Consider the following 18,521-nt stretch of genomic DNA (forward strand, 5'->3'; position numbering starts at 1 on the left):
CAGGAGAGGCGTCTTCCACCTCCAGTGCCAAAAAAGCCACCCAAGGGCCCCCACCACCACCCGCCTCTGGCCAGAGATCGTTCACTGGAGAGCTCAGAGAAACAGCGGCAGGAGGCCAGGAAGCGCCTGATGGCTGCCAAAAGAGCTGCGTCCGTACGGCAAAACTCAGCCACGGAGAGCGCTGACAGCATTGAGATCTACATACCTGAGGCTCAGACACGGCTATGAGGACATTACCAGGGGCACACACAGGGCTGACAAGCAGTACTACACTAAACACAACACAACAAAAAAATGTATGGTTGTCCACACCAACGCACAGTAGGGGTGTATCTGAATTAGATGCATTGTTTGGATATGCACATCTTATGACTTGACTCATTGCACTTTTGTTTTAGATATAGCTGCACCACTGTTCACAAAGCAGCACAGAATGAAAGCATGTCAGGCTGTAAACTTCTACAAATGAAACTGAAAAATGAAAATGACTGAATGACTGAATCAATTGGCCATAACCTGGCAGAGCTGTCCAAACCTTTGATCCACCAAGATTTTATAGTGTAGGCCCAAAATTTATACACAGGCGGCGTATCGGTATTGTCGGAGTGCTGCATTGGAATACACTCTAATAGTTGAGGGCAATTATCACATTTTGTAAAGCCACACCCTCAGTGTTCTCCATAACATGTGGACCCATCATTAGACAAAATCACTCCCTAATTGGGTTGAAACAAAACCCAGATGATCTAGCTTCAGCCACATTAAATTCCATATTTTCTTAGATCTTGACTCTGAGCATTCTCATGATCATGATCAGAAGAGTTAAAGCAGCAACCTTGTTGTCTCCAACTTGGTTAAGGTCAGAGAAAGACTGCACTGGTTAGTGTTAAAGGGGCAATTTGTAAGATATGGACAGAGTTTTATATATTAAAAAAAATGTGAGTGTGAAACAGCAGTGTAGATGTTATGTCAAAAACATCTATGTACAGTGATGTCTACTGAGGAGATGTCTGCTGCAGTTAGCATGCTAACCAGCTAGCCCAATCCTCTCATGTCTCCTAATACCATTATGTACCACAACAGGTGCTGGCCTGATAGCCCCCTTAGTTTCAGCTGGGAGATGCAGGCGAGCGATGACTTTGCTACTTATTCTAATACATAAACAAAATAATCTGTAAGCTCTATGGCCTGAGCGGGAGAAGCACTGCAGCGCATATTCAGTGAGTGGCATAACCACAAAGTAAACCCAGAAGTTAAAAGTGTTTTTGGCATGCATTCTTATTGGACTGAATAGGCTATTTGTGGGTTCACTATCCAATCGTATTATGTCAGACTCCCATCAGCTAATAGGGCCACTTAGCTCCATGGCTATCTAAGCTACTCTCTAAGAGCAGCTAGTCACTGCAGCCAAAATAGAGCAATGGCAAAGAATATAGTGAGCATCAGTAAATGGTTATGCTCTCCCCTGTAGTTTTTTTAACTACCCTCAGTTTCTGGCTATATTTTACAAATTACCCCTTTACGGCATTGGTATGTTTAAAATAAGGTCCTTGTTGGATCATCTATGAGTTTCTGAATACAAGATCAGCGGGGCAATGGGATGCACCAAGGGGAAAACTATGATGAAGAGCGTAGAACAGTTAGAAGTTCTTAGACATGGTCACATAAGCTAGTTTGTTTGAAGCTTTGAATACTGGCAGTAGGGTGGATGTCATCCAGCACGCCTCTGGTGTCAAAGACGCTTTGTGCACCCAAGAGTCCACAAAAGATGAAACATGTTGATGCTGCACAGAGGTGGAGGATTGTTTTCAGGTTTGACTTTTTGTAGATGCTGAAGGTTTTGTCTTTGGGTCTTGTAATATTACACAAACATGTACATGTACAGGAGTGATGGACAACCTTACACACACACACACACACACACACACACACACACACACACACACACACGCACGCAGTAGTAGACACACAATCATTACCCTGTGTCATATGAAAACCCTCACATAAGTGTACTGCACACATCAGCACTCACAGGTAATTCTTTCAGGTCTTGTGGCTGTATGAACACTGCAGGCTTGTAATATAAAAACAGTGTTTCTCTCTTCCCTCTGGAGAAGAGAACGCCATGATCACTGTTTATCTTTCGTTCTCCTGTCTATCTCCACACCACATCAGCTCTTTATTGAACATATGAGCCCCCCCCGATCATTATTATTACGATCACTTTTATGTTTCACAGCTCTATTATTGGTTCACAAGGACTCTTAAGGGGCACAAATAGAAGCCATCAGACAGCTTTTAACAGTGTTTTCTAATCTTGTTCAAAATCAAAATGGAGATTTGTTTTAAAACTGTCAGATGGCTCATGCCCCTTTTTTATTTTAACACTTAAGTTTTCAATAACCAAAACTACAAAAATTACGGTTGTAAATAAACAGAATTTTAACCCTGCTTGTGTCACACAGAAAGCCATCAAGTGAATTATTAAGTGCTGATACTGTCAGAGACACTGTGTTATTGGGGGAACAGTACCTATCATGCTGGGAAATTGTCTGCTTTGGGCGTTTGGATGATCACCGACTGTGCATGGGTCACACACTGGCTGTCCTCTTTGTTTTGATCCTAACGTCCCTTCTCCCTCTTGGATACCAAGATGATTCGTCTTTTACAGGGTACATTTACACTTAAGCAATACTTAGTTGAGATAGTGACTTTTAAATTAATACTCAAAGATTTATTATATAACACAAGACCCAATGATTAATTGGATGGAATGAGACATCTCATGGCATCTCTGAAGTAGCTCCTCTAGTTGTATGATGAAGATTTTTTTATTTTAATGATGTTTAAATACAGTGTTTTTCATTGGATAAACACATAGATAATAAGACAAGCCTTGTCTATGAAGGACTGAAACTGCCTGAGACTTAAAATGAATAAATGGCCCAATAATTACATTTTATGCCAATAAATGCACCAAAGATTATATCAGAAATAAATGAAGGCATTACTTTATGAAATGTGACATTATAATTCTGTATTAATTTGTGTATTTATTTTTGCTTTATTATGATTATTTTGTTATTGTTTTTTTAAAACAAATAGGGAAATAAACAAATACAGAATTTAATAAATAGGTCAGCAAATATAGCAGCAAAAAGAAATATCAATTTATGGCTTCTGTAAATAAAGCAATCCCTACATTTATTGTTAGTAATATTTGTGGTGCGTTTAATATAATAATAATCTAACTTATTAATTGAGACATTTATTTCTTTTTTTTTTATTTGGGCAGTATCAGTCCTCCATGCTTTTAGATGTAAAAAGATTGTAATTTGAAACTGGTAATAAGACAGATATGATCTTCTGGCTGTTAAAAAAGAAATAAATATCAAAGCTGTATGTCTCTTGTTGTTATAAAGCCATCAGACAAAAAGGGCTGAAAATCTAGCCAGTAGTAGTAATCCAGTAGATGACAAACAAGAGCATAAAGGGACCTGGGATTAATTCAAAGGTTTCTGAACAAAATGGCAGATTGAATGATTTTCAGAAGTATTGTTTCAGTATTACCAATTACACAACAGATTACAGTGCATCTTTTGACCAGTTTTTAAAACAGCGTAACACTTTTATCTGCTGTATAATAATTTAAACTTTTTTACACTGATGCAATGGTTTTTGCAGCAGGAGGCAGGTTTGAGTAAAACATTCTGCTCCAAATGTTAATGAGAGGTAACTGTATTCTTCTTACTGAGAGCCTGGTCACAACAAACATTCCCTCACATTCCGATGTGATTGCAGGCAGTGGCACAGGTTCACCATCAGCAACAAGCTAGCTGTATCACACACATGCCAACCATGAAACATGAAGAATCTGCTGAGCTAAAAAGATGGCTTCCTTCATTTTGGAATCTGTATCTGAATACAGTATCCTCATCAGAGGTCAGGAGAGTCTTTGCCGCTCATTTACAGAGCCCTTTCACAAGAATTCCACAGCAATTTAAATGTGAAAACAGTCAACTACTCAGTATGATGAAACACAGAAAAGCAAGAGGGGTTGGTCCAGCCTAAAAACTCAAAAAACAAAACATGCTGATTTGCAAATGTTTGTACCTTGATCTTTTTTAGTAAGTGTGACCAGGCTCTCAGTTGCATAGAAATCCTGTGATGGGCGACTTAAGTCAACTGCTCAGAGTGTGCTGAAGGTTTGCCATAACTGGTCTCTTTGAACTCATTTTGACTATACCCTTAAGGAGCTGTTGTCAGGGGCAAATGTTTTTTATTTATTTATTTATTTATTTATTTTATCTTTGTTCCTGTGTATGAAAGAAGTGAAAGAATGGAAACCATTGCACCGTTCCATAAAGAAAAGGTTTACAGACTTCCAGAGATGAGAGGTTTATCATTGGAATTAAGTAGCAGTTGATAATAAGTTTTTGTCTGTGAGTGTGTCATTTTCATGAATCACAGTGTTTGTCTGGACTGGATGACAAAACTTTGCTTCGCCATCAATCTTGTGCATTAGTCACCTGAAAGACAGTGTGGCTGGATGACAGAAATACAATTTGAAATAGTCTTGTTTTGGTTAAAGTCACAAAACTAAAATGTATCTTTGCTTTATTTGTTTGTGTTTATTTTAAAGACATGCGTTCAGCAGTCCAAAGTCGATAAAAAGACATTCCGTTTTTTGATTCAGGGATCTGGTATGTGAATTTTTCCGCAACATTATTGACTTTTTTCTCTCCTCTGCATAAATCACCAAAAGGAAAAATAATTTCTTGGATACTATGCAAGCAACGATACCACTGCTCTATATATTTCTCTAGAATATGAAATTTAACTTACTAACCAGACAGACCTGTAATGTACAGCCTGTTCTCACCCCCAGTGCGTTAAGTTGGAGCAGCATGGTCAGTGGCCTCACACATTTAGGTCTGACAGTGTAGCTACTCCTCTAGTGCCACTTGTGACTCAGAGTCAAGAGTGATTAGTTTTTTTCTCGTAAATAAGTCATTTAACATTCGTAATTGATGTAACTTATGTTATGTAAGACATGTACTTACGTCACTCCATTACTGTTGATGGAACATTGTTATTTGAACCCTAAACCTAACCAAACTGTGACGGTGATAACAGCATAAAAGTCATAGTGAGGTCATAATAAGTAAACTGCTTGTTAGCAAGCAGCATTTTACTTGACGTCCAAGACTGACACTAGAATAGGGTAGCAAGAGCATCATAGTACAAGGCCAATGACCAAGCTGCCATATTTGATGAGTTGGGAATAAGAAAGTGTTGTAATATATGCCTCTACCGCTTCAAATGATCATGATCGCACACATTATGGTATATTTAAATATCATTCTTACAATTAATATTAGCATAGTTTAAAATCTGAGCATTATAAGTCCAACACAATTATAAATCGTATCCTGAAATCTTCATGACACTCACTCATCCTATGAAAAAACAAATGTCTTCTGTGTCTTTGAACGATGTCACAGTGATTTCATCAGGGTTATCTCAGTTTGTCATCAAAGACTGCAGGTTACAAAAAACGCCTTTGTAACTAACTGGTGATGTAGAGTTCGAAAGATTTGTGTCCCATTGTCCAAGCAGTGTGAGTCTCACAAGTTGCAAATTATGGGAAATGTAGGATCCTGTAGGATTTTTTTTGATTTGTCCCCCCACTTTAATGCAAATGAAAAACTAAATGGCTGGAGTGCCCCTTTAATCCAAAGAAGAAGAAAAAACTCACAGGTCAAGCAAAGAAACAAGCAAGAAGCAATTAAAAAGCACACCAAACATACCTGTATTTAGCTTGGAATTATCACTATCTGTATGTTCATACAGTGAACACACCAACCGAGGACTGACTTTGGTCACAGAGGTGAATCAAAGCGCAGTACAGATGAGAAACTGCTGTCAGTTACTGCTACACTTTAATAGACTCTCTGATCAGAGTAATAAAGTACCATAAGAAGACATTACAAATCCATCTGGAGTTCATATTCCATAGTTCAACTCCACACCTGGCTTCAACAATGTCAAAGAAAACATCTTTGCGGCCAAGATGATTTTCTTTGAGCCACTAAATGTTTATCTGTGATAATACCATTTATACTATACTACTACTACTACTACTACTACTACTACTACTTATGACAACATTTATTGTGATGACCTCTGATATAACTGCCATTCATTTCTCCAGATCAAGACTCTGGAAATCAAGGGTAGAATTTACAGGATTCTGTAGACTATTCTAATATGATGATGATGATGATGATGATGATAATGATGATGATGTGTTGTTGATGAAAGTATTCTGTATTTATTTTCTTCTTTTGTAAAAATTAGTTATGCGTGTGTGTGTATGGGGAGGGCATGTAATTTTGTACAGGAGCAGATTACCTCTGTGTTTAAATGATGATGACAGTGACAATGACAGTGAGCCATATTCAATGTGAAGTACCCTTCTTATCATGAGGAAAGGGCCATACAGATGCTGAAAGTTTTGTTTTTACATTTACCATTTATTAAATCATTTTTTTTAGTGTTACAGTAGCAAGCTTACTGTCTGTGTGTTTGGGAGGAACAGTAGAGCAGAAACAACATAACATGAATGAGAACCAGGGGAAACAGGAAGATAAGCACATAGGGAATCTTAAGTCTCTATATCAGGATCTTGAATCGTTTAAAATGAAAACATTCAGACACGATGACTCTCATTAGAGTAGAACACCTGGCTTCCTTGTCTCAGATACAAAATGGTTGCCAGTTAATGGCCAAACTTTACATCTGTGGTGTCAAAAAAGACAAATGTGACTAAATCTGTGGAGGATCAGGGTTGCCAATGCTGAAAAACTTTTTTTTTTTTTTTTTTTAATCAAACTGACATTTTTTTCATGTAAATGTTAATTTGTGAATGTGTCATTAATTAAATTAACATGTGAATATATGAAATGACTGCCAAAAAAAAGATTAACTCCTTTGACAAATGATTTCACATATCACTCGAAAAATTGCACAACTCTTAAATAAAATGTGATGGAAAATGGAGGTTATGTTTCCAAATTGGCCAAAATTGTGCCACCAAAATTAGAAAAGGAAATTGCAAACTTGAATTTACAATAAGAAAAGGTTTAAGAATGAGTTATTTAGAAATAGGCACGCTCTTTGGACTAATGTCAGACAAGCTGAATTTGAGTGCACTTACCTAAGTTTAGCTTATTCTGCAAATTGTAATGAGATACAACTTTATACAGAAGAAAAAAGTCATTTTGTTTAGAAAATGAAATTAAAAAAAAGTATTTTCTTAAGGTAATTAGTTAAAGGGCCAAATTGTATATGTTTGGTTTTGTTTTTCCAATTTGAAAATATTAAACATTAAACATCAATTTTTACAGTCGTTATCAGCTTCTCCTGGTATGCCTCACAATTCTTCAATAGAAATATCAAAACATTCTGGCACTGATTAGAGATTTTATAACATGAAAGTTGAACACATTTTTTTAATTGAGCTTTAAATTTAGTCATACATAATAAATGCACTAATGGAAAATACAACTGAACTTTTGTAATGATTTAACATTTTTTAAAGTTGGCAGTCCTGGACTTCCATAGCACCGCCTTGGATGTAATGCTGCTGTAATTTCAACCAATGGTACGCTTGAGCTAGCTTTGTGTGCTTTGTTTTCCTCAGGAAGAAAGGGGAAACGTCTATAAAATCAGGGTCTCCCAGACGTGGTTGTCTGTTACTCAAATGTGTGTGTGTGTGTGTGTGTGCGAGAGTCTATTTGTTATCAAGTTTGTATGCATTTCATATGTATATATGACCATAACTGAAAATGCACTGTGGGTGTGTGAGGTCTCTATAAAGTGCTTCCTGAGTCCCTTGTTTTCTATGTCAGGCCTTTCCTCAGTACGGTCTAGTAGCCTCATAGAATCATTCTGTATATGAACTCTCAGCTCATACATACGACAGATCTCCTGTGTTTGTACAGAAAATAGTTGAGGATGTTTCATGACGCATGCAGACACAATATTAGTACTTATGAATCTATATCTCAGTTGAAAACATGTATTTGGTTTATTTACGCCCTTATTTATTGATTTTTTTTAAAACTATGAGATTCTGTTGAAGTGGTCTGTCATGCTCTTCTGATCTTATGTTGTATTGTAAAGAGATGATTATATGTCCATAACTATTGATAAACCCATAATAAAATTAACTATCAACTCTTCTACCATGACAGATGTCTGTACCTATTTGTATCACTGGAAGTGGAGGAAGAGATTAAGGTCAGACGTCTAATATTTTTTTCCCCCTCAGAATTCAAATTCGTCGTTATCAGAATTCAGAGATGAAAGTCAGAATTCTAACTTTTAAATCAGACTGTTGATGGGAAAAAAACTCAATGTGTTTTCTGTGGATTTAATCCTCTTCCATATATTTACAACACATGGTTTGCATGGATTAGATTAGTTTCCAAGGTGGAGAAGATAATTCTTGGAGACATCAAGTGGATAGAAAAAACAAGGAGGGGCAGCTGTATTTGTATAGAACCGTCCAAACTGCTTTATGCCAAATAAATGAATAAATAGATAAATAAATAGTAAATCACCTTCAAACACATCAAACCCATCAAAAGGGTCAGATAAAGAATTTAAAGCAAAATGTTATTAGATATAATTGGACATTTAGATAATCTGCAGAATCGGTTTCGTCCAGTTCAAATCTGCCTCATATTTTTTACAGTGTACCACTGTATCTTGAAAAAAGACATGACACTCATTTTTATTCAAAACATTTATTTCATCAGTATATAAAACTAATGTTCACACACTGTATGTATGTTCATATATCACAAGCACAAGAGCGTATACACAGGGATCAACATAGTAGCTTTATGTACTGACTCCACAATAATTAAATATGAGAAAATGTGTACAAGATATTTATCGAAGATGTTATGGATGTTAAACAATTGTATCAAACATAAGGAAATGAACAATTCAATCGTTACTTTTTTAAATAAAGATATCACTGTCTATAGGTCAGTCAGTCCCACATGCCAAAATAAGATATCACAGCAGTTTGTCATCAGATTTGCTTTGGACATGTCCTTAAGGAATCTCCCCACTTTAAGAGTTGGTCCTCAACACCTAGGTGGAACAGCCAGAGATTGCATAACCACAAAAAACAGTGACACATCTATAATAAATGTGTAATTGACTCTCTTTTTACTGTATTTTAGATATTAAGGTCTGGCTGTTACAGAACCTTTGCAAGCTCAACCAGGACAAAAAAGAAGCATTAGTTATTGTTTCCAAGCCTCAGAGAGAGAAACTGGCCTCCAAACTACGTGAACGAGACGTAAACCAAGCCAAGAAGCTGGAAATCTTGGAGTGATCTTTGACCCAGACTTTTATCATTTAAAAAACATTTCCAACGTGAGGCTTTTTCCCCTCTCTGAGCAGCACAGAGACGTCACTCAGACAGTTTTATAAGCAGCAGGCTTGATTACTGTAATGCTCTTGACAATAAATCGGCCACGATTAATTCAAAATTCTGCTGCAAGATTATTATTAATATTTTTTTTAAATAAACTTTTTTAATACATTTTTTCGTGCAATATTTTATTTTGCCTGTTTTTTTTTTTATCTTTTATTATTTTTACTTTTCGTTCTTATTGCAGTTGGTGTGCATTAGTCTCTAAACCTGTTTTTATACCATGCTTTGGCTTCATTTGAAAAGTGCTATATACAGTTGAAACCAGAAGTGTACATGCACTGTATAAAAAGACATATAACCTTTTTTTCCACTATCTGACATCAAATCAGACTAAACTCTTCCTGTTTTAGACCAGTTAGAATTACCACAATTATGTATATTTGCTGAATTTGCTTTTTATGACATTTTATAATTAATGTTTCATTTTATTTTGCAGTTAAGAAATTCTAAATCCTCCCCACAGCAGCCCCCCAAAAGCTTTAACTATCATGACACCCTGACAGGCAGGAAGCAGGAAGCAACTATATTTTGATATTCCCACCACTAAAGTGGAAACTGCCTGCTGACATTGGTGGTTGGGGAAAGATCGACACTGGTCTTTCAGATGGATTATGGGGTAACTTTGCTCTTATTTAGATTATATGTTAGGGGTCAGTTGCTGGAATGAGAAAGTTCTCTTTACTGCACCACTAAAATGCCACTCTCTGAATGGCAGTATAGAGATGGTCGGTTAAGGTGCTGAAACGAGATGCAAACGTCAGCATGCGTCCTAAATCTGAACATGTTCTCCCCTGTAACCACATGATGGCGGTAATGCACTGAGGAGTAAATAACTCACTGCAGGATTAAACCGATTGTCCTCCAGAGGGACCCCAGCACCACAAAACAGACAGATGGATCCAGTATTTAGCTCTTCATTTTCTCCATGAGTTAGAAAAACCGTGCATTCACAAAATATATTCAGAACCGTATTTCTCTCTGATGTCAGTCTCTGATCTGTTTAACTTGTTTTGTTGTTGCGTTCTACATTAGATGGCATTGTCCTTTAGCAGCCTATTGTTTGAAATATTGAATCAGTTATCTTCACAACAGCAACATTTAACAGCTGATAAGGAGGAATCTTACCTTCAAACTAGAAGATGCTGTCGTTTCAACCACACACACCAGTGATGGCATTAAGTGCAGCATCCATGAAGTTATGTTAAACCTCATGAGGACGGGATTAATATTCCGGGAGGATGTGAGTGATCAGCACTGGTTAGAATTTATTTGCCTACTGCACAATATTCTGTGTGTGTGTGTGTGTGTGTGTGTGTGTGTGCATTGTTGCATGAATACAGCTTTTAATTATGTGTTGTACTGAGACGTCAGAGCAGCCGACTGGAAACACTTTTGTGATGTCCAGTTTGAAGTGTTTGCTGCTATAAAACCTTCAAACTCAAATATTAAAGGATAAGTTCACCCAAAAATTTTAATTTGGTCATCATCCACTCACCCCTGTGTGGATGAAAAATCAGGTGAAATCTTCCTGAAGCTTCACAGTAAAACAAGGCAAAACTAAAAAAAAAAAAAACATAATGAAATAAAAACAGCTTGTCTGGTGTAATCTTAGTCTTCGGAAGCCCAGATATGCCAAATTGATTCGGAAAGACGTCATTTACATCATCTGTGTGGGGTTGAGCTGGTACACTGGATGGGATGGGATGAACGCTAACACTCTAGTTTAACAGCTTAAAACCAAATTGTGAATTTATGCAAACTTAAACTTAAAATGGCCTCACAGTGGGTTTGGTTCAGAAGTGGTGCAACACACTGACTGTCAATGTCAATGAAAATCAAGTTAATTCTAGCATTTGTGGAGACTAAATGAGTTAAAACAAAAATAACAACATACAGATTAAATCATTTTTAATCTGACAAACAAAGGTAGCATGATAGGCAAATTCCAGGGCAAAATAAAGTCAAAGCAACTGCCCAGTTGCCTAATTCTGCTTTCTGTGCATTGTTGGTACGTTCTTTCATCTGTGCCTGTTGTTCTCTATGTTCATTTGCCATGTGGATAGAGATCTTTGTGTGGATGTATGCCTCTTATGTGATTAGGCACACACGATTTAGCTCTTTAAAAGTCGCAGTAGTACAGAAGCTTATGGAGAAGTGAGTCAGTGGGTAGGTATAATTTTTAATAACCATAACAGCACGAACAACGTGAAATATCTAAACTAATATACAGTGTTTATAAATGGGAGATCACTGAGCTGCAAAAGCTGATTTAGCGACGCTTTAAATAGTTCCCCCTTTTAAAAACACAAAAAAAAAAAAAAACATCATGTTAAGCTCCTTCAACAGCTGTTCTTTTGGAGTTGTCTGGTGGCAGGAAGCTCCACCCACATCTCATCTTCATCATCCAAGTGGATTTCAACAGATTTTTCTCAAGAATTTCCACGTTCTAACTCCCTTCATCTTCCTCTCAGTAATTTGCAATCTGGTGGATCCTGCATGGACGCTGTGGCAGTGGATTTCTCTGCCAGTTATATTCTCTGTGATGACACATGCTGCCTCCAAGTCCCTCTTGAGCTATTATTACAACTGACTGTTATGATAATTGTCCCAATGGCTCTTCTGGGAACATTCAGAAGTTGCAAGGTCAGTCAGTAAGTGCTTTAGCAATGCTATTCAACACTTTTGTAGTGAAGATCTAGACAAACATCAGTGCACACCTGTGATTAAAGGGCTGAAAGCAGCACATGGGACCATCTCAAATTAGCTTGGGGCCACTGCTGGTATTGTCATCGCATAGGAGGGCCACTAAAGCCTGAGTGAACAGTCCTCCACCTGTGCCCAGACAGGCGGCTTGGCCAGACCGGAATGAAACAACACATCCCTCAAGAAGATGGAGTTTAGGTTGACAACAAGGAATACAGTACCAGTGGGGTTTTCTCAGAGGATTCAAACCCTTAGCTGAGGTAGCAACTAGGCCAATGGCAGTTTCAATTAGCAGCATTTAGGAATCACTTTAGCAAAAAAGCTATCAGTAGCTGTCCATCGGGAAATGTCATAAATCGCCTTTGTGCTTTACAGACTCTTCCATTGTCCACTCATGAAAATTGACACACAGTCAAGGACCCTAGATCCCAGATGAGGACCATAGACCCCAGTCAATGACCTGTACAGTCCCATTACAGTACCCACTCCAAGACCTGTAGCACCTCTTAAAATTCAGCAAAAGACCCTTATGGAATCAAGTGAAGGACCCCAGGACCTCCTCACTGACACCTGGGAGCACTTCAAGGGCCTAAGAAGTTTCCTCGAAGTAACAGTGTTTCCCTAAAACCTGGCAACAACCTTCTCTTTAATGTAATTATATCCACATTTGCATGCAGGACTTTCCCCAGACTCTGACCCTGCCTTGTTGCTTCAAGAGAAAAGCAGACAAACAGTTGAGCTGAGTTGTTCCTGCAGGACGCTCAGAAATCTCTGTTAATCTTCTTCAATCCTCCCTGCAGCCGACAACAGCCCCCGGGCAGAGCTGGACTCTCTCCAGTCTCCTGACATATTAGCCTGGCTCTAAGTCTGGAGCCACCAGATTAACGCCCAAATCAATTAGAGCCAGTAGCAGATGAGTCAATTACCCCCACCCCACCCCTCCCTCTCCATACTGATCCCAGTCCACTCTCAAGGACTTTTAAGGATTATAATACAGATTTCAGTAATGTTTATGCTTGACATCTTGTAGGAGAAAGGAAATTGGAGGCGTGTTTTGGGCTCTTTGTGAGGGTGGTGTCTGAGAGTGTCTGGGTTGGGGAGGAAGGCGAAATAACCCTGTGTCCTCCAACAGCAACTGTCAAGGTGTCCTTGAACAAGCACTGAGTCTCCAACTGGACAAGAGAGGCTGTTTCCTGTTTAGCAATATGACATGAAGCAAAAAGCCTTATCAAAATATTTTTGATGTCTTAGCTCCGTTTTTTTGGAGTTGTTGTAAGTTGTGTTGTGTGCAATATGACAGGTTTTGTAGGCGTCTCTCAGTCACGTTATTTAGGCTATGTTTGGTCTTGTTCACTGACTGTCTTCCTCACCCACTGACTTTCTCCAAGAACTTATAGCACCAGGTGACTGAATGAAACACACTGTCACCTTGAATTAAGACTCGGGATTTCTCTGGTTTGAAATGTTTTGTGGACTATGAAACTTCGACTGACTTTGATCAGGGGGTGAATAGATGTTGACGAACTTGGGATACAATGAAAAATAATTATCTGTGAGACCTTAAAGCTTTAGTGTATAATGATCCTGCTAATGCTACTACTACTACTACTACTACTGCTACTACTGCTACTATGACAACGACGACCAATAATAATTATTTATTGATTGATTTAGTTGAGCCACTGAATTGTAAATGAGATGGCCTTTTATACAATCAAATAGAATTCCTGAGGACATTCACTGTGTTGACAGCTTCCTTTTAACTGGTTTCCAAATCATTACAGGTGAATCAACAAGACCCAAAGTGTTTGAATGGACAAATAAAAACAATTAGAAAAAAAAAAAAAAAACGCGAATAGGTAATAGTCATTTGACTATTAACAAACAATACATTATAGATATTTTATAAGCAGCTGTAAAAAATGTAAACATCAAACACAATATAATGTTTACTGATGAACTACAGTTTTTATGCACCATACACAAAGTATTACAAACATCAGTTGCCCCTTTACAATAAACAATTGCTTCATAAATTATTTATGAAATGTATTGAAAATCATAGTTAACAGTCACATCAGTATTAACTTAAGTTTAGTGAACTATAAACTAACCCTTTATTGATAATGGCTGATATTATGGTGTTACCAGTATGGGTTGCACACCATATATATCATTCTGGGTTACAATGTTTTTGATTAAGAATTTTGCATTAAAAATAAATCTTACTTGAGTCTACTATTATGGTATGCTCCGTACACAAGTGTCAGTATGTGCACACATCGTGATGTGTGCTATAGAAGTCTATCTCACAGACCTGATGTATTCAGTCAAGTTGACCAGCAGCACTGATATCAAGTCCTTAACGTGAACCAGCAGTGCACTGTCGTTATTCTTCACAGAGAGCACTTTAATTTGTCTGTCAGTCTGCAGAGTGGCAGCCCACCTGACGTCTGTCCATGCTCTGTCCGCGTCCAGCCTGCATGTGGTATGTTTCCCAGGCCTCTCCAGTGCTAACATGGCAGCTTGCATGCTGACACCCAGTGACCTGCTTTCAGCAGTGTTTGGATTTGTATGTTTGAGTGTAGGGCAGAAACACAGAGAGAGTGGAGCGCAGTGCCAGCGCACCAACATTCAGTTAACAGGTGTAAGAATGATGATGATGGTGGCTGTGTTGGACTGTGTTTGTGGCTGAGTGCAGTTTGCTTTTCTTGTCAAAGTCCAGCAGCTATCAGTTCAAGACTGCAGGCAGCCCCCTTTTATCTCTGTCATTAGGCTGCACAGCAACTCACAGAAGCCTGTCCTCTTTGGAACAATGACAGTCATTTTGTCAAACACCTAAACCTGTTGAGCCCGGGCAGAGGCCGATTGTGCTACTTTTTGAGCACCTATGGTAACATATCAGTGAAATATATAGTTTGTTACCTGAACATTTTTAAATGGCACACGTGCCAAAATGTGCAAAACATTTTCTGAAATTCTCCCGGAGTGTTCCGTACCAACACCTCTCTAATTTAGTTCTGGTCCCCTTCATTAGCATGAAGGAAGGCAGAGGTAAATTTCACATTTTGCTATGGTTTGCTAGAGACTTGGAGCTGCAGCTGCATCATTCCGCAGGGACATTCACTCCAATGTTGTGGGGTGTTTTTTTATTAAAATATTTTATTTATGCTGTGCGCCAACTTAATTTACTTGGACCCAGTGACATTTATGCTTACCCTTACACATCTGACCAAATAGTTCAAATGTTCCCTTTGTTACGATACCTTGATTATTCAAACAGACCTAGTTGCATAGATACATTTACAATTATCGGGCAGACACACAAAATAGAGACTAGTTCTTAAAAGGTTAAAACAACCAAAAAAAAATAAAAAAAAAGAATATGAAAAAAGGATTAGGAAAACGTAAAAAAAAAAAAAAAGGTATTTCGGTTGTTACTCTTTTTCCTCAGTAACATGACTTTAAACTAAGATAAAGGTTAGAATACTGATAATAATAAATTAGTAGACTAATACTTGAAACAAGGGCTTTTGTTGTGAAAGAGAACGGTATGTGGCTTCACTTTATCTAATGTAGCTTATTTTACCAGTAATGAATTACTCAGTTTCAAGATTTACAAGGTGAGGCAAAAAATATATAATCATGATCAATTTAAGAATAAATGATAAATTCAAAGATGAAAATGACTGACTTACTTTTGAAACAAGAAAACTGAGCTCCTTCTTGCACTAGAGTTTAAATCATGGCAAACCTAACCTAACAAAGCTATCACCAGAGTATCTGCTCATAACAGCTATGGTATGGTCAGGTTGGAGGTTTTAAAGCTACTATCTCTGCACTCTTGATCATTTGTCAGTTGTTTTTTTTCCCAGTACTTCCTTTACTGAAGCAGTACATCTACATGTTAGTGGGGAAATTCAGATTTGTCCAATATGAAATTAATTCCTGAATACTGGACTGGCCTAACAGGACCCTAAACATGACGACATCTGAACGGAACATGCTTAAAGGAACAGTTCAAACAAAGATGAAAAATCAGTCATTATCTACTCCTCCCCATGCTGATGGAAAGTGGAGTGAAGTTTGATAATCCACAAAACATCTCTGGAGCTTCACAACTAAACAGTGTTGCAGCATTCTTGTAAATATCTGAAGAGGCTGCAGATTTGTTTTAAAATTATCAAAATAAAAAAGTCTAAGTCTTCCAAAAGTGTTAGTTTACACCCCATATAGGTAGTCCAATTTTTATTTTAGTGTGAACTCTTTAATGGTAGCTACAACATTACTAAAAAGTGTTAAGTATCAGAAACATACATGTGATGTATTTGCATAAAAGGGTAGAATACAATCTCCAAAAGCTTGTTGACTCCACATTTACAACAAATGACCTCTTCTCAAGCATTTCATCCACGAATTAGCTCCCTTCAAGTGGCCAGCAATCAAAGGTTACGGAGAGGATCGAAGATGCATCAGTCAAGTTGTTAAATTACTGCTCATTAAATCCCTTTAATTTGTTTTAGTCATCCAGATGGATAATCCCCTGTAGCCAGAGATTACAGGGATTACCATTGAATCGGTGTGGGAGGATTAGCTCCAGCTCTAATTCCACACATTTGTCTCATGTAGTTCACTTTCTGGATTTCCTTGTCTAGTTCCTGTCCGAAAGGTTGCCCAAAGGCACTGCAGTAGTGCCATCAGGAGAAATTACAAACCCATACTACAGAGGGGAGAATTTATTTAAATATTACTTCTTGGTTAAAATTCATGACTACTTAACTAAACTGGGACAAAGGCCACCTCCTCCTCATGGTGCTGTGCATTGGGAGCAGAAATGCTTAATTTTTGGAGGCCATAACGTCACTGCCTGTCTAAATTTAAAATATCATTCTCATACAGAACATATTGGTCAAATAAATTATTTCTGCACAACCAGATGAAAATTCTGTGTTGACAAATAAAGCAACAAATACTGTATGTAACGTAAGAAGTCAAGTTTAACTTTGAAATACTGAGTGAATAATTATTGAATATTTAAATTAAGCTTTTCTTCAAAGATATTACTGTTTGCCTTGCTTACTACCAAATGAAATGCCTCTTTGATTTAAAGTTACCAGAAAATTACCAGAAAATGATTTGGAAATTAAAGACACTTAGAACAACATATTGGCTACAATAGCATAGAAAAAAGAAAAGTGGTGAATGATAAACACTTAGAAACCATCATTAATAAATGGTAAAGTTATAGTTAATCAAGCTTTAGTGAATAATTCTTTGACTGTAAACAAACAATGAAATGCATTTATGAATAATTGCTTATGTAAAGTGTCAAATGATGTTTAGAATACTGTAAATATCCATAAATACAGAGTACTTCATCTATGATTATTAATTGGATAGCCATTATAAATTACAAGTCACGTTTGTAAACCTTTAGAATCGCTTCATTAATGCTTTATTAAATATTTGTTTACTAACGTTTAACTGACTTTATATTCATCACTAATTAATAATGCTTCAGTAACATTATGAGGACCTTTTTTCCACTTTGTATAGTATTTGAAGCCTTGCCTATTTGTTCATATATTTATATTGAAAATAGTATTAGCAAGAAAAGTGCGTTTTATTTGTCTTTGTTTGAATGCAGGCTGTCTTAAAGGCAGCAGAACATGAGGACAGGTGTGCAGATGAGGACTTCACAATACAGGAAGTCAGAATGATACCTGTGTGCCTTCATATCTCTTTGATATCACAATCTCTTAACAAGACCTTCATGATCACTTTCAACCGATGGTATTATGGGGAAATGTACTATTTGCAAATAATTTCTTTCATTGTGTTTATTAGTAAAGTGTTATCATATCGATTAATAAATGATACAGCCATAGTATCTATTAAACGGTAGTTAATAATTATTTGGCTGTTAACAAACAATGAAATGCTTCATCAACAAACATCAGCCGCATCTTTACGATAAACAGTTGCTTCACTGATGCTTTATAAAGCATTTCATCGTTTGCTTACAGTCAAATAATTATCAGCTCAAGTTTAATTAACGCTAAACGTATTCCGTCTACACACCCGCCACCACCACCCTTTGCGTGCACCGTGACCGGTGCTGCGGGTTTAATGCAGCGTCCAGCCTGCTGCATGCTGCACACCGAGGGACGGCATGGGAACAGAAACACTTGCTCCGCTCGCGCAGGTCGGCCCGTTCAGAAAGACAGCACGTTCATCAATGAGGCGGCGTGGAGCGCGCGGTCACGGCGCGTTAAAAACCTGCACGGTTCGAATTATCATC

General features: G+C 37.5%; 1 protein-coding gene across 6 annotated transcripts in view; it reads left to right on the plus strand.

Annotated features, from left to right (window-relative positions):
- The window catches only part of LOC119011321 (disks large-associated protein 1-like), a 115,320-nt gene extending 107,074 nt beyond the window's left edge, over positions 1 to 8,246 (plus strand). For all 6 annotated transcript variants that reach the window (XM_037084335.1, XM_037084334.1, XM_037084336.1 and 3 more), the window contains one exon: positions 4 to 8,246. In XM_037084335.1, the coding sequence (XP_036940230.1) occupies positions 4 to 228 (225 nt within the window). In that variant the 3' untranslated portion in view covers positions 229 to 8,246. The remainder of the gene's footprint in view (positions 1 to 3) is intronic.
- The last annotated feature ends 10,275 nt before the right edge of the window (positions 8,247 to 18,521 follow it).

Source organism: Acanthopagrus latus, chromosome 21, assembly GCF_904848185.1.
Source record: "Acanthopagrus latus isolate v.2019 chromosome 21, fAcaLat1.1, whole genome shotgun sequence".
Taxonomy (NCBI): domain Eukaryota; kingdom Metazoa; phylum Chordata; class Actinopteri; order Spariformes; family Sparidae; genus Acanthopagrus; species Acanthopagrus latus.